General features: G+C 33.4%; 2 protein-coding genes across 3 annotated transcripts; one reads left to right on the top strand and one right to left on the bottom strand.

The window, feature by feature from the left end:
• Positions 1-235: 235 nt before the first annotated feature.
• On the top strand, positions 236-7,923 carry LOC112727502 (protein PAM71-homolog, chloroplastic). 2 transcript variants are annotated; one of them, XM_025777267.2, is made up of 11 exons: positions 236-607; positions 700-849; positions 2,536-2,695; positions 3,539-3,725; positions 4,730-4,777; positions 5,502-5,598; positions 6,182-6,345; positions 6,532-6,597; positions 7,256-7,306; positions 7,385-7,489; positions 7,591-7,923. In XM_025777267.2, exons 2-11 carry the CDS (start codon positions 729-731, stop codon positions 7,654-7,656), a joined length of 1,065 nt encoding a protein of 354 aa, XP_025633052.1. In that variant the 5' UTR covers positions 236-607; positions 700-728; the 3' UTR covers positions 7,657-7,923. The 2 variants fall into 2 exon arrangements, with proteins under 2 accessions (XP_025633052.1, XP_025633053.1); XM_025777268.3 differs by having other exon boundaries at positions 238-607; positions 684-849.
• Positions 7,924-11,347: 3,424 nt separating this feature from the next.
• Positions 11,348-11,938, bottom strand: LOC140176751 (lysine-specific demethylase REF6-like). Its single transcript, XM_072208298.1, has one exon. It carries the CDS (start codon positions 11,936-11,938, stop codon positions 11,348-11,350), a length of 591 nt encoding a protein of 196 aa, XP_072064399.1.
• Positions 11,939-15,297: the final 3,359 nt, after the last annotated feature.

The raw sequence follows: 15,297 nt of genomic DNA, 5'->3' as shown, positions 1-15,297 counted from the left end.
ATGAACACCCCTCTGGCAGACACATTTACCCTTCCGGTCATGTGGCGTTGTTAAATGATTGAAGTGTAATTGTGTCCAGCGTGTGAACTTTCAGGTGTATTTTTGTCCCTTCTTCCTTAAAAAAATAAACGCAAAAAATACTGTGTCCGCCGGAATATATAAATAATGTGCACGCATGACTCATTAAATAATTAAATTGTAATAGTATCCAAAAGATAAAACTTTCAAGTGTACTTTTGTCCATTCTTCAAAAAAAAAAAAAAACCCAATACCATCCCCAATCTCAACTCACTCGGACACTCACAGCTTCACCTCACCCACCGCACCTCACAGAGATTCCCCTCAGACACTCTCACCTCTCTCGCTCACAGCACGGTTACCGCCGGTCGTCCCTCGTCACTCTCCTCGCGGGCTCTTCTGCCGCGTCCCCGCACCGTCAGTGTTTGCTCGCATCTGCTTCCTCCGCTCCTGTGCCTCCGCCGTTTGTGTCGTCCCGGCCGCCTTGGCTCCGCCGTGCCTCGGCTGTCTCTACCTCCGCCTCGTCCCTCGTCTCTGTTCAGCATCTGCCAAGTGCCTGCACTCTGCACGACAAACAAAGCGCAATTGGGTAAGTCAGCAGTTTCAAACTTTCTGGAAACTTTTGAGCTTTCGTGCAACATAACTCCACAACTCAATTACACCAGAAAAATGCAATTGTAGAGGCGCAGTTGCAGGATACTACAAAGAAAATGAAAGGGTTAGGTCCTCATGCACCAATGGTATCAAGGGGAAAACCTCCTCCTTTGTTGGCTGTGGTGGACACATTACCATGCTGCCCTTCTCTGCCAACAATCACTACCTTATCACAATGTGAGTTCTTCTTCCCAGCATTTATGCTCTTGGCTTAGTTCGCATTTAATCTTTTATGTTTTATTTATTATTTCTTTTTTAATATCTTTCTCCCTACTGGGGTTTTGACCTCGATTGAAAAAGCACGGGTGCGGCTGTTTTGGTGTGGATAATTTTGGTACGCCTGGGTATGGATTCTTTTTTTCCTTTGTTGTTTAATAAATTTCCGGTGAGGCCAGTACATTACTAGGTAGATGTCAAACGGTGTCGTTTTGAAATTTTCTATACAGCGGCACTCACTCACTCACTCAAAACCATTCCTTTGCTGCCACTCCACTGGCGGCAACACAAAAAGAGGACGGCCTCGAGCCACAAAGCAGTGACTGCAGCTAGCGCAACACGCTGAGATGGTGACAAGAGCGACAGCAATGCCGGAGATGCTGCTGATCCACTCTTTTATGGTCATAGGCCATGAATCCTCTCATACTGAAGTGTTGAGGCGGCGCTTGGCAGATCTCATAGACACAAAATAGATGGACATGATAGTAAATAAATATGCTTGGTTGCACTGAGTCAGAGTAAGAAGGACACACTGTGGGACAGTGTCTCAGTGTATATCAGTAGGAAAGGACACTATTGTCTATTTTTAGTGTCTCTTTGAGTGTCCTGTTCCGCCATGTTTCTTGTTGCAAACGTATCAAGTGATCTGTTTCCCAGGATTCTGAGTTACTGTTCTGTGTTCACTGCAACTTCATTTATTTTTTATGTGAAAATTATGTGGAAGGTTTTCTTTTGTTCATCATATCCCCTCATAGTTACATAAATTCTCCAATTTGCTCATGTATTGCGTACCGGTTTGTGTGTTTTGATTTGTGATTCATTAGTGAACCAGAATGCTATTGGTTGCCTCTGAAATTGCAGAGTTAGATGGTCCATGGTCAATAGTGAGACTGCTGCACTGGAAGAGCCTGCTGCCATGGAGGGTGTGTGACAAAGGGTGGTTTAGAGAAAAAGCAATAATATTGGGCTTTATTTTATTTTATCTTAATTTCTTAAATGAATAATGCATCAATTACTATTAAGTGAACCCCGTACCACGAACCCAAATAACATACCAAAGAAGCTTGCTCCACATATGTTTGACAAGGTAGCGTACTGTGTTATGTTATGCTATCACATACCTGTTTGCTTTACAACACTGTCATATCCTGTTAGTCTGTTACTATATCAGTACTTGGGCAACATAGCTGAAATTTCAGCAGAAATTTATGTTTTTATCCAATAAATAAATTTCATTGGTTTTCCTTTTGTTTCGTTAGCTTGTAGGTATAGTTGAATATTTTGCAGTTAGTTGTTGTGAGGAGTATACAAAAGTTTTTAAAGTACTGGAATTTGTTTGAATAGATATAGACATATAGTATGTCGTTTCAGTTGTGTTGATACTGTTATGGTATTTGCTAAGATTCTGTGCATGTGGATAACAAGTGCAAATGGTCAAAAACAAAACTTACACACATTGGGTTATTCCTTGGAAAACTATGTCGCCTGAAGTAATATGATATTGATGCTAAGATTTTGTGGAGTGTATGCTTTCACTTGTATTGGGAAATCATTGGCTTTGTACAGCTTCAATTATTCATATTTATATTTTTTCTCTTTTTTCTCCACCAATCATACTAAGTGACATTATGCCTGAATTATATATAGCAAGATGCAGACAGAAATCGACGTTGAGTTTGGCCCGTGGCACAATTCGAGCTCAAACATCCAACACTGGAATAGGACCAAGAGATTTTGGAAGTAGGAGTGATATAGATGGCCAGAATGTCCCTCAAGGAAGTCCACTTAACGAAAGTTCACGTAAAATGTGAGTCTCGTTTGATTGATTTCACTTCACAATGCAAAAAGATTGTGGTCACTCAGACCTTTATGTAGTGTTTGCAACTTATCAGAATATACCTTTTGGTTTGTTGGGCATATTTGTTGCTTTTAATATTGCCATATTATCTCCTTGATAACTGAACTTCTTTGGGAGTTTGATGCAAACTTGCTATGCCCATACATATTGCTAAATTATTAAATTATTGAGTGTGTGTAATTCCATGATTTTACTGATTTATGCTTCTACCTTTCTTTATATTGGTGGTATTGTGATATTAATGTTGATGTCCTACTGAAGAAAACAAGCCTTAGAGAAAATCTCAAGTTTGTTAAATGTGCTTTGGGTCAACAAACCCAAATCCTCCACTGCATTCTCTTCCTCCCTGTCAATTATGTTATTTATCATCAATCTGACCCTAACATTATTTTCTTGTTTCTTTTATTCTCCTATCGTGTACTTAGTATTGCCGTAAATGTGGGTGTGAATCATTTCATGTACTAGATTCTTGACCCCCCATCTGATACCAAATGTTCCTTGAGTAGACTATTGTTTGCTCTTGCATGCTAGGTTCTGGGCAGTTTGTGTTTCTTTTCAAACGTTCTTTGATGATCCTCTTCTTTGTGTTTAAGCTTGAGTTTTTTGTTTTTGTTCCCATGTCTCCTGCGCACCCAAAAACGGAAAAAAGAGGTAGGAATACATTTGAAGACAACAACAATTGAAGTTTTCAATTCATGTAGCAGATTATGCTAGTGCCATTTTAATCGTACTTGCAATTCTTGCATGGTCCTATTGTAATTCTTATGTAAATCATATTTTATGGTTTGACAGCGTGAAACCACCTAAATGGATTGCCCCGTATCCGACCTTTATAGCTCTTGCATTGATCGGATGTGCTCTTGTATTTTCACTAGTAACCTTTTTGAAAGGGGGACCTGCATCAGTTCTAGCAGCAATTTCAAAATCAGGATTCACTGCTGCATTTACATTAATATTTGTTTCTGAGATTGGGGACAAGGTAATGACTATTATTGCCTATAGTTTAACTCTTAACTTCGTCATTTGATTCTCATGTTCTGAAAATCATTATATGCTAGGTGCTTAACTACCGATTTAGTAAAAATTAAGTTTTTATATCAATATATACACTTCAGTCGGTTTATCAATGGTCATTTCCATAAAAGTTTATATTGTTAGTGGGAGGTCAAAAAATGCTCTATACTTCTAACTCTCCCCTTAAACAAGAGTCCCTTTGTATTGAAGGATGCATGATTTACCTATTTTTACTTTGCAACGATTGAACTCGTTACCACTTAACTATGGAGAGGCTACGAAACCTTGCCTGGGAATTGATTCTTCGTAAAAAATAAATCTGTAAAATGGAGACCTAATAATGAAATTTATATTCAAACAGAATTGATTGGAAATAGATGGAACCTTATCTGAGATCTCAGTGATGACAACAAATGTTCTACCCCCTGAGCATTTCAAAGATCAAATCAATCGTTGGCTCAACATAAGTTTATTTTATATTTATAATTGCTATTGGCTAGTGTTCATAATGTGAACATGTGTGTTCCTCAATAAAGAAGACAATGACATATGTTGGAGTAGAACATATTCTCTCGTGCTGTTAGGAGGGGACAAGGGTTCTGCAGTGCTCAAAATAATTTGTCTGACTACCTTAACTGTTTATCGTTTTCCAAGTTATCTGGATAAGCAAAAATATTGATGCTTTGAGAAGATATCAACTTAGTTATTAGTATCCTACTGGAATTATAATTTGAGAAACATGATTATGTGTTGAATCAAATGAGAAGGCTTTTAATTTTTTTATTTTTTTATAGTATTTGATAGAGATTTCTGCAACTAATCTTGGATACATGGAAGTTGGAGTGTTTTGTATCTCGGGTTGAGTTTTGTAATAATTTAAGAAAAAAAGATCACTTAGGTTTAGTTAATCATGTTTTAAGTTATTGATATATTAAGGGACCTGAAGTTAGTTTTCTATGTTTTGGTCAGACATTCTTCATTGCTGCACTCTTGGCAATGCAATATGAGAAGGGATTGGTATGTTTTCTTACTTCTCTCCACAATCATATTACTTACACCTACTCCCACTCTCCGATCACAAATTGTATTTCAACACGATATCATCAATTATATTATGAACTTATGGTGTTCTTGTTTGTTAATTATTCTTGCTTATACACTCAACTGATTTATAGTAATGAAATTTATTGACTTGGAAAATTCCTCGATTTTCTCTATTCTGTTATCTACTTTGGTATCAAATAACAAGAATTTAGCATCTTATGCCGCTCTAGTGTCCTAAAATTTGATCCATTTTTAATTTAATATATAGCCAACTGTAATATCAGCATTCTAAATTGCTAGTGGTTAGCTCATAGATTGGTTGTCGTCATACTGTAAATAAGAGATTCATGCATAAATTTAGACACATATTACTCAAACGGATGTGTTTTAATGCAATCCTTGCCTAAACTATTCATGTACATGTAGTAACCTGAGTTGCATCATCACTTAAACTTCCCACGTTATCTGACAATTTTGCAAATTGGAAATCTTAAAAGAGGATGTCTATAAGAAAATAAATAAATAATATTGAAAAAGCATACAATATTTCGGGATCTTGCCCTGTACTCATGTTGAGAATTGAGACTTTACCTACTGAGATTTTAGTTCCAATGGACCAGTGCATCTTAGTTTAATTTAATTTATTTTGGAGCACAATTTTATATATATTTTAACATAACTTTTGTATATTAATTAGGTCCTATTGGGGTCAATGGGTGCTCTTGCACTCATGACAATCCTATCAGTTGTAATTGGTCGAATCTTTCAGTCAGTGCCTGCTCAGTTCCAGACAAGTAAGTGGTAAAATATGATATTTCTTATTCTGAGAAGATTTTTTATATCTTGTTATGTTCTAGGAGTGATCCTCAGAAATCAGAATGTATTAACGATGAAATAATAAACTGTCTGGTTGAGTATTCAAGAGACTAAACACTCCTAGCATGAATTCTATTTCCATCTATCTCAGTAAGCCCCCTCAATACCTCTCCCATCTCCCTAAATACCCTCTCATCTCTCCCCTGTAACAGAATTGTGCACACACCACCACTTTGCCAGCTTGGAAATTAGTTATAAAAGTCACCCCTCCTAATAGAATGCTATTGTGGCCCATCTGCTTTTCTGCAACGCTAGAGCTTCCAATTTATTTCTCCAATAAATATCAATCTTGATTGTTTGTTTTTCAAATTTGATTGAAATATCTGAAGTCTCTGTAATTGGTGCTCAATTTTGGTTTCAAAATCAAAATATGCAGTTTCTATCATGCTCTTGAATTCAGTTGAATCTAGTTTCTTTTTTTGCCAATTATGTGAGGGAAAATGAAGCACTTAGCTGTTATAATTACTGCCAGATTTTCATTTTTTTATGGTTTACCTGCAGCCTTGCCAATCGGAGAATATGCTGCAGTAACACTTCTTTTGTTTTTTGGCCTAAAAGCAATAAAAGATGCATGGGATCTCCCATCTAATGGGGTTAAGAACGGTGATAATGGTAACTCCGAACTTAATGAATTTGCTGAGGCAGAGGAGCTTGTGAAAGAAAAGGTTTGAATCCTATGTATCTGAATTACAGGGCCTTTATTGAGATACGGACTTCTCGGCCCAAGTTTTATAATATGAAACAGCATTGTTATATATTCAAGGGTTACTTGGTTGTGTTTTCTTTGTATTGGCAGTTTAACTTGTATGTACAGTTTCCTTGTCGTTGATGTCTTTCCATATGTCCTTCAGGTGTCGAAACGGCTTTCAAATCCATTTGAAGTTATTTGGAAATCATTCAGCCTTGTATTCTTTGCTGTAAGTCTCCTTTTCTCTTGTTATACTCAACAACAGGACACCTTGATACTTATAAATGAAATCGAATGTAAAACAACAAAATCTACAAAAGCAATGTGCAAATATTACAATTTAGTCTCTTACTCAGTATGTCGCAAATGATCTCTATTCCCTCGAAATTCCACTTATATTTTTCATCAGTCTTGGAATTAAAGTCAAAGATAATGTCATAATATCTCTACAATATCAATGATCTCTTAGTTTTGCTTCTATTATTTCATCAATTCTGTTTCAACAATCACTTTTGTAAGTAAAGAAGGCATAGTCTCTTAATAATTCTGTTGTAGATGGACTAATGTCAAGTTGTTGCTAGCAATTAATCAACAAAAGCTATATAGAATCAAGCTTTAATATTGGTTAATTATCTATTATCTATTATCTATATAAAAGGGATATGGAAGGGCTTTGGTGTACAAATTTCATGAAATGCTTTTCATTATAACCTATAAAAAGTATATTTTTCCTATTTCGAAAACCCAAAAATATTTATTATCTTGACTAACCTCATGTATATTATTATTATTATACATATTTATTTTATTAAAAAGTGGATTAATAAGCACCGTAGTGTATATAAATATATATCATGAATTTTAATTTGGTAACTGCAATTGCCTAGGAATGGGGAGATCGTTCTATGCTCGCCACAATTGCACTCGGGGCTGCTCAGGTACCCTTTTAAATTCCAAGACTCTAATATATTTTGCTTAATGCGTTAACCTAGCTAATAATGTCTTGGCCTGTTCAGTCTCCATGGGGTGTTGCTAGTGGAGCCATTGGTGGACACCTACTTGCAACCTCAATTGCTATAGTAGGGGGAGCATTACTTGCTAACTACATTTCTGAAAAACTGGTATAAGCCATAACCATACCTCATAACGTTACACCGCCTCAAGTATTTTAGTTTTTTTTTTTTATTTATTTAATATCTAAGTCGGTTCATCTTCCTTTCAGGTTGGCTACTTGGGTGGAGGGTTGTTTCTAATTTTTGCTGTTGCTACCTTTTTTGGGGTTTTCTGATTGTTGTTGCCTGGTGCCACTCCTTTCTTGTATGTGTAATATGTCACTGATAGTGCTAGCGATACAACCAAGAAGCTCAAGCACCCGAGGAATGCAGAGAGATCAACAGAAATTTAATATTTCAATTTACTTGAACAGATATCGTCATTATAAAGGAAATTGCTCATGTATAGCATATGAATAAAAAATTGTGAAATTCTTTAACCTTGAGATTAGCTTTTGTAATGTGTGATTTGTTGTTAATACAAACTAAATAGACTAGCAAAACAATGTTTTCCTGAATATTAATAGATATAAGGACTTAGAACTGAGGAAATCTAGGAGGTGCAGCTCAAAAATTGTCGAAAGGAAGGATCGCAATTTTTTTTTCTTAAAAAAGTACACGAAGACTCCCAAAGGTCGCCCCTATCTTATTGATAATATTCTGGCCAAGTATTCCATTCGATGGAACTGCAAAAAACATTTATAGAATTGACCAACTTGTATTAATTTTATGAACAACACAACTTTTAAAAATTAATTTTAAACTCTGCACAATTAAAAGTGGAAAAGAAGAGATATCCTTTGCCCTCATCCCTGGGAAAGGGTCCGCAGCAAAATTGCTACCGGAAATTTCTGGCCTACAAATTAAGTTTGGTAGAACAGTACTACGTGAGTTACTGGCTTTATTCTCTTGTTTCTCACTAGTGAGTTAACACTAAAATATTCAAAAATACAAGTTAAAAATATGCCATATGGTAAAGAAACATTTTTGTCACTTCGATGCAGTCATACATGTGACGTATCATCAAATATGTAAAAGGAATTTCAGCTTTGTTGAGAATGACATATAAAACTAAGGTATTGTAGAATGTGATTCTTTGATAAGAACCGCTTTAGAACAACAGAATATGAGTGACGATTCAGTATAGTTGGGCTCTAACTGGACCTAAAAACTGGTGATTTGGAGTGACCATCCATGAGAAAAATGTTCATATATATAAGGGCCAAAATATCTTGGTATGAAATGCCGAGATCATTATCCCATTTACCAAAAGTGTAAGCATTAACACTAAGGTCATAATAACTTAGAATTTGGATACTCTAAATTTTAAATTTATACTTTAGAGGGTAAAGTGTGATCTTCTACCCTTGAATAGTTTTTCTCTCATATTTATTCTTAGTTCCACCTATAAAATAAATAGTGAGAGATCACACTTTACTCTCTAAAGTGAAATTCAAACTTTAGATAATCCAAATCCAATAACTTAGGGCTTCACTAATGATAGCTTTGTTCAAATAAATTTCACGTCCCTTTATATATGAGTAAACGTTTTCTTTATGATAGTATACGTTAGCATAGAACTCTCGAACCAACTTAAGATAAACTGGTTTTTGGATTTTAAAAAAGTTTTCCAGTCTAGGTAAGTAATACTTTCCACAAAGTTTAAACCTTTTTAGCCAATTCATCTAAATAAGCCAGATATACATAAAGGACGATTAGCCATAAAAGCCCTCTGAAACTCCAAGTTTATGCTTGAAGAGAAACGAAAGAGGTCGAAGTGAGAATGAGATAGATTTCCAAAATATGACTTGAAACTGACAGGATCAAGGTCATTAGGTTCCTTAACATAATGAAGAAAAAGATGACAGTTACCTTTATTAGAACGATTTGAGGAAGCTTTGTCAGCAGAACATCCTCGTGGATGAGGAGAATCGAGGATGAGGAGACATTTTAGGTTCTTCCTCCGCCATTGGTTTCTTACCCTTAGCCCCATTTTTCGTAGAAGTACCAGCATCTGGAGATGTGGCTTTGGAACAGCAAGTAGGATTCTTCGTTTGGGCCATATTCTTGGGAACTGGTGAAGAAAGTGAAGAGGAGTGAGAATAAATATGTATGTGGGTGTGAGCTTGAGTTTTGGGATGAGGGTTTCTTGGAGGACGGTTAGCCAGAGAGCCTCCACAAATAGCCATCTTCTTGACTAAAACCCCAAATTGATCCCTGAGATTGGGCGAGTTACCCATAATTGTCCTTGACTTTTAAAATTCTCTAATGATATCCCTCACATTCAGTTCCGGGACCCATAGTCGTCCTGCGACCCTTTCCGGCGTACAATCAGCAAACGGAGTAACGATTTGGCACCTCCCATGCCATGCTGGAGCCAGCAATGGCTAGCTGACGTGGCAAATCTTAATTTTCTACCCAATGTGGTCTTGATCCCATTAAAACCCTAGAAATTAAGAATGATTATTATATGCAGTATCTCTTCTTCCCTTCTCCTCCGTCCCATAGAATTTTGCTTGCATAGAATTTTGCTTGCTTTAATTAACAAACTATGCTCTGGTCCAGCAGAAAGCTAACTAAACCCTAACTTCACTTCTGGTCAAAACTATAACAATTCAACTTGATTTCGCTGAACATGTTGACCTAAATTGGAAGCTCGAAGCTCAAATTGCATACTTGGAGCTAAAATTTGGGAGTTGGCAGGGACGGACCCAAGCATACAAATGAGGGGGCACTTGCCCCCATGATGTTTTCAATTTTTGTTTTAAAAGATATAGTTATATATAATATGCCCCCACTTCAAATTTTAAATGACCCCACTACAAATAAAATAAATTCAATTAACTAAAGTTTTAAATTTATTTTTTTATTTTTTTATCATTTTGACTATTATTTAACCTAATCAAATTTAATTATTGTACCGTCAATTCTTTATTCTCTTAAATCCTCTTCTTATTTTTATATTTTCAACCTTCTTTTTCTATTCCTTGTCTAATGGTCATCTTCTCTTCATCAAAAGGTAAATTTTAAATTCTCCAACTTTTTTATATAGCTCTCCATAACTCTATGTATCTTTCAATTTCATTATTTTTCTTTTTGATATTTTCAATTGCAATTTTTAATTCAAACAATTATAGTTTAGGTATCAATCTAATATTTTATTTTTTTGTGACTTTATATATTTTATTTTATTCTCGATTTATTCATCCTTATTACTTATTTTTTATCTTTTGTTCTATTATATGTACCTATGTTGCATATAAAATTTTAAAATGAACTGATTAATTTACTAATTTAGAATATATTTTTTATTTTTAAAAATAATGATAAAAAATATTTTATCTAACATTATATCAAAATTAAATTAAAAAATATATAACAAATTTAATTATTTTAAAAAATAAAAAAAAATTATAAAAATTATGTTTTTATTATTTTATATAAACATACTTTTCATATAAAGATTTAATTTTTCTAGTATTTATATATAATTCTAATTTTAAATTATAAATACTAATGTATTATTAGGCGCTAATATGCCAGTTAATTCAGTCTTTTATTATTAAATGTGTATAAAAAGATTAGTTAGGATAATAAGTTATCTATAATTTAATTAAAATATTTTAATTTTAAATTTTAGAAATAAAAAAATATTTTTTATAAATTATATATAATAAATAGTATTTTAAAAATAAAAGTGTTCGCTAACTCTTTTTAATTTTTATATCTCCATATAATTAATAATATTAACAAAATTTATTTAATATATATATATATATATATATATATATATATATATATATATATATATATATATATTTTGCCCCCACTCCTAAAATTTTCTGGGTCCGTCACTGGGAGTTGGGGATAGTAACAATGCAAATTGAAATCCATTGGAAGCTCGAAGCTCAAATTGCATACTTGGAGCTAAAATTTGGGAGTTGGAGATAGTAACAATGCAAATTGAAATTCAAAGTCTAAAGACACAAATACTCTGTTATCCCCTGCAAAAAGTGAAGAAAACTCACCAAGAGGATTAATCTCAGAGCCATATCCATGAACCTTAACAACATCTTTGAACGCCACGGCTGCATCTCTCGGCACGCCATACCAGGTCTTCCCAGAACCCATGTAAAGGTAATTCAAGCTATGGAGGTCATGGTCCTCAACATGCCAAACGAACCAGCTGAACAACATAGCCAAATACACCATAGGAGAAGTAACACCATGTATCTCCTCCTTCATGAACCTCAACAACGAACCATTTGCCCTCGAAATCTCCCTTATATTCCACGCCGACTCTGCTAGCGCCGCCGCACACTCCTCCCTGCATTTCCAGCTGAACGCCGAGCCCGGCATGTCGTTCGCATACTCCACTGAGAACGGCTTGTCAATGGTCGCCTTCCAGAACAGCGTCTCCACCTCGAGAGGCCCTAGGCCACCAGAACAATAATTATGGCGGACCACAATTATGGGACGGAGGAGAAGGGAAGAAGAGATACTGTATATAATAATCATTCTTACCTTCTAGGGTTTTAATGGGACTAGGACCACATTGAGTAGAAAATTGAGATTTGCCACGTCATCTAGCCATTGCTGGCTCCAGCATGGCATGTGAGGTGCCAGATCATTACTCCGTTTGCTGACTGTGCGCCAAAAAGGGTCGCAGGGCGACTATGGGTCCCGGAGCTGAATGTGAGGGATACCATTAGGGAATTTTAAAAGTCAAGGACGATTATTGATAACTCGCCCAATCTCAGGGACTACTTTGGGATTTTAGTCCATCTTCTTTCTTATTTTAAGGAACACTTATGAATATAGTTATTGAGATGAATGATGTGAGATGAAGAAGATGAGCGGTTTTCAAATAATAACTGCAATGAAGACTAATTTTGAAAAACAAAAATTTATCTTTCATATTATATTGAAAAAAAAAAGTACAAGTACCAACATATTATCTACCAATTTATTATCAACAATAATTAATTATTGTATTTTAAACACATATATAAAGAGACACATTCAGAAAATATATCTATAAAGACACTTCTATTAAACACAGTCATAAAAAAATATTTTTATTAGACACATCCACAAAGGCACTTCCATTAAACACAGTTATAAATAAGAGTTGGCAGAAATTGGCAAAAATGCTATTGGTAACCTAGCGAGATTGTATTGAAAAAGCGTTTTCCAAAATAAATTAATTAAAAGCTTTTATGAAGAGGAGAAAACAAGTTTGAAAAGTCAATTCAAAAAATCTTGATTTGAATGTGATTTGACTAGGTAGAAAAAGGACAAAAAGAAAGAATATGAATTTATAATAAAAAAATGAGATTCACTCATGGAATAGAATTTTTTTATTGGCCCAAGGATGAATTTTAGAAAAATATAAAGGACTACCAAAAAGAGTTAAGCTTGACCCATCTAGTTCTGACAGCAACGTTAATCATGGAAACCAAGAGGAGTTCATCATTTGTCTAAAATTGTCTGTTGTCGACCAGAAAGACAAAAACACTTAGAAAATATCATAATCAAATTAGATTAAGGAATCAACACAGATAATACCCAGGGCTGTTTTCAACTTGCAGAATCTGTCCTCAATTAGTAGTTTAGCAAAAATATCAGCATATTGATCTTCTGATTTAACAAATTGAATATTAATATTTTCCTTATGAATATGTTCTCTAATTGAGTAAAATCTCACTTCAATGTGATTAGTTCTAGAGTGCAAAATTGAATTTTTTGAAATATTTATCGCACTCATGTTATCGCATAATAAGGGAATCACTACAAGAAAATGGAACATTTGTAACAAAAAAATTATATCAAATTTAAAATTGTTACAAAAAAATAGTATTTTGTATAATAATGTGATTGTTACAAAAGAATAATGTTTTGTAACAACATTACAAGTTGTTGCAAAACATGATAATATTTTGTAACAACTTATTTTATTTTATTACAAATTATGTTAGTTTTTGTAACGAGATGGTGTTTTGTTACAAAATATTACAACAAGTTGCGAAAATTCAAAATATTTTGTAACAAATTTTGTTTTTTGTTTCAAAAATTTCAATTGTTTTGTAACAAAAAATTAATTTGTCACAAAATTCAATATTGTTTGTAACAAGTTAATTATTTGTCACAAAATATAAATATATTTTATAACAATTTTCTTTTTCAAAATGTTAAACACTTTAATAGTAAAAAAATTGTGTTTATATTTTTTTTAAAAAATAATTTTATTTTGTAACATCCTATATTTTTGAAAATCTAAATATAAATAAATTGTGATTTTATCTGATTAAGTTTAAATTTTATAATTTTAGAAATTATTTTATTAGAAATAATTAAATAGATTCGGAGATAATTTCATTATAAATCAATTAAGATTCTTAAGTAATTTTATTATAATTGAATATTTTGCGTAATTTTAGTAATTAAAAAATAAAAAAGAATTGTATAGCTTAATTTAAGTAACTTTTATCATGAAAAAGTTATGACTTATTATTAATTTAAACTTCTTATTTTATAAACTAATCTATTAAGAGTAATTAAATTAGTTTTTATTAATATTTGGAGTTAAATTAATTAATATTCTTGTGCAAATTTTATAATTGGTTATTTGAAATTAAAATTCAATAATAGAAGTATTATACAATTTAATTTAAGAAATTTGTATTATGATTGAATTACGGTTTGTTTTATTAAATTGAGCTCTTAGAGATTAAATTGTTAGAAATGATTAGATTGATTTTTTTATAAATAATTTAAGTTTAAGATAATTAATAGTTATGCACAATTCCTATTTTAATTAGTTATTTTATATAAATTAAAATTAAAGTTGTGATAGAAAAATAATGAAAAGTCATATAATTAAATTTAAAAATAATTAATATTTCGGATTTTAACCATATTTTATAAAATGTGATTAGTATGTTTATTTTGTAATTTAAATTAAAAATAATTATTTGAACTCATCAACAGATTGATATATAGAATCTTATACATTTTGAAAGTAATTTTTATAGTATTATATTTAAATCTCAAATTGTTATTTTATCTCAAATATTTTATAAAATTGTTATATTACTCATATAAATTTTACTCTAATTTTAAATTACCAAATAAAAACTTAATTCTAATCTAATTTCACAAATCAACATCGTTCATACACTTAGAAAAGGGGAAAACAGAAGAAAAAAAAGGAGGGAAATAGAAAGAGAAGAAATCGAGAGGGGAAGATAGAGAGCTCGAGAGTCAAGGAGTAAGGGAAGGGGAGGAAGACGCCGCGATGATTAAGGAGGCTTCGACTTCTTCACCCTCATGCATCCGTCGCTGCCACCATCATCAACCGAAGCTGCTGTGCGTGGAGAGAAGGGGAGACCGCGCCCAGTCGTCACCACCGCACCGTGTCCTGCTGCTGTAACAACCCCGATTTTCGAGTACGTGAGATCTTTTCTGAAGATACGAATTTCTCCGGAAGATCACTAAAGGGAACACCTCTGATATATCATCAAGAATCTCAATCCTCATTATCATTATGTCATCCTTAAGATAGAACCTCTTTTGAGGCAAGCTTGATAACGCAATCACGAAGAACCTAGTTTTTGAACCGTATCGGTTAGGAGTTTTGATTTTGTTTTTCGTAAATAGTCTCAGTTTGATGAACCGGACTCGATTCATGAGAGAAGAGATATAATAGGATAATATTATCATTATATTAGTATTAGAAGGTGCTTGAACAATATTATAAGGTTACCTGGTCTGTTTTAGTTAAAAACAGGAAATCGGTTTAACCGGGTTCACAGTTTACTGGTGCAGCTTAGCACCAGCACTCTCTGATAACTTTAGCAATGCTAAGGCCTCATCAT

The sequence above is a fragment of the Arachis hypogaea genome, chromosome 12 (assembly GCF_003086295.3).
Source record: "Arachis hypogaea cultivar Tifrunner chromosome 12, arahy.Tifrunner.gnm2.J5K5, whole genome shotgun sequence".
Lineage (NCBI taxonomy): Eukaryota > Viridiplantae > Streptophyta > Magnoliopsida > Fabales > Fabaceae > Arachis > Arachis hypogaea.
Note: the sequence above shows the minus strand (reverse complement) of the source record. Positions and strands in the feature narration are given on the sequence as shown.

Bases quoted from the DNA above. Each gene is read 5' to 3' on its own strand.
- LOC112727502 (XM_025777267.2), top strand. From the start codon at position 729: ATGAAAGGGTTAGGTCCTCATGCACCAATGGTATCAAGGGGAAAACCT. The intron at 4,778-5,501 runs GTATGTTTTCTT...TATATTAATTAG, and splicing joins TGCAATATGAGAAGGGATTG to GTCCTATTGGGGTCAATGGG. The intron at 6,346-6,531 runs GTTTGAATCCTA...TATGTCCTTCAG, and splicing joins AGGAGCTTGTGAAAGAAAAG to GTGTCGAAACGGCTTTCAAA.
- LOC140176751 (XM_072208298.1), bottom strand. From the start codon at position 11,938: ATGATTATTATATACAGTATCTCTTCTTCCCTTCTCCTCCGTCCCATA.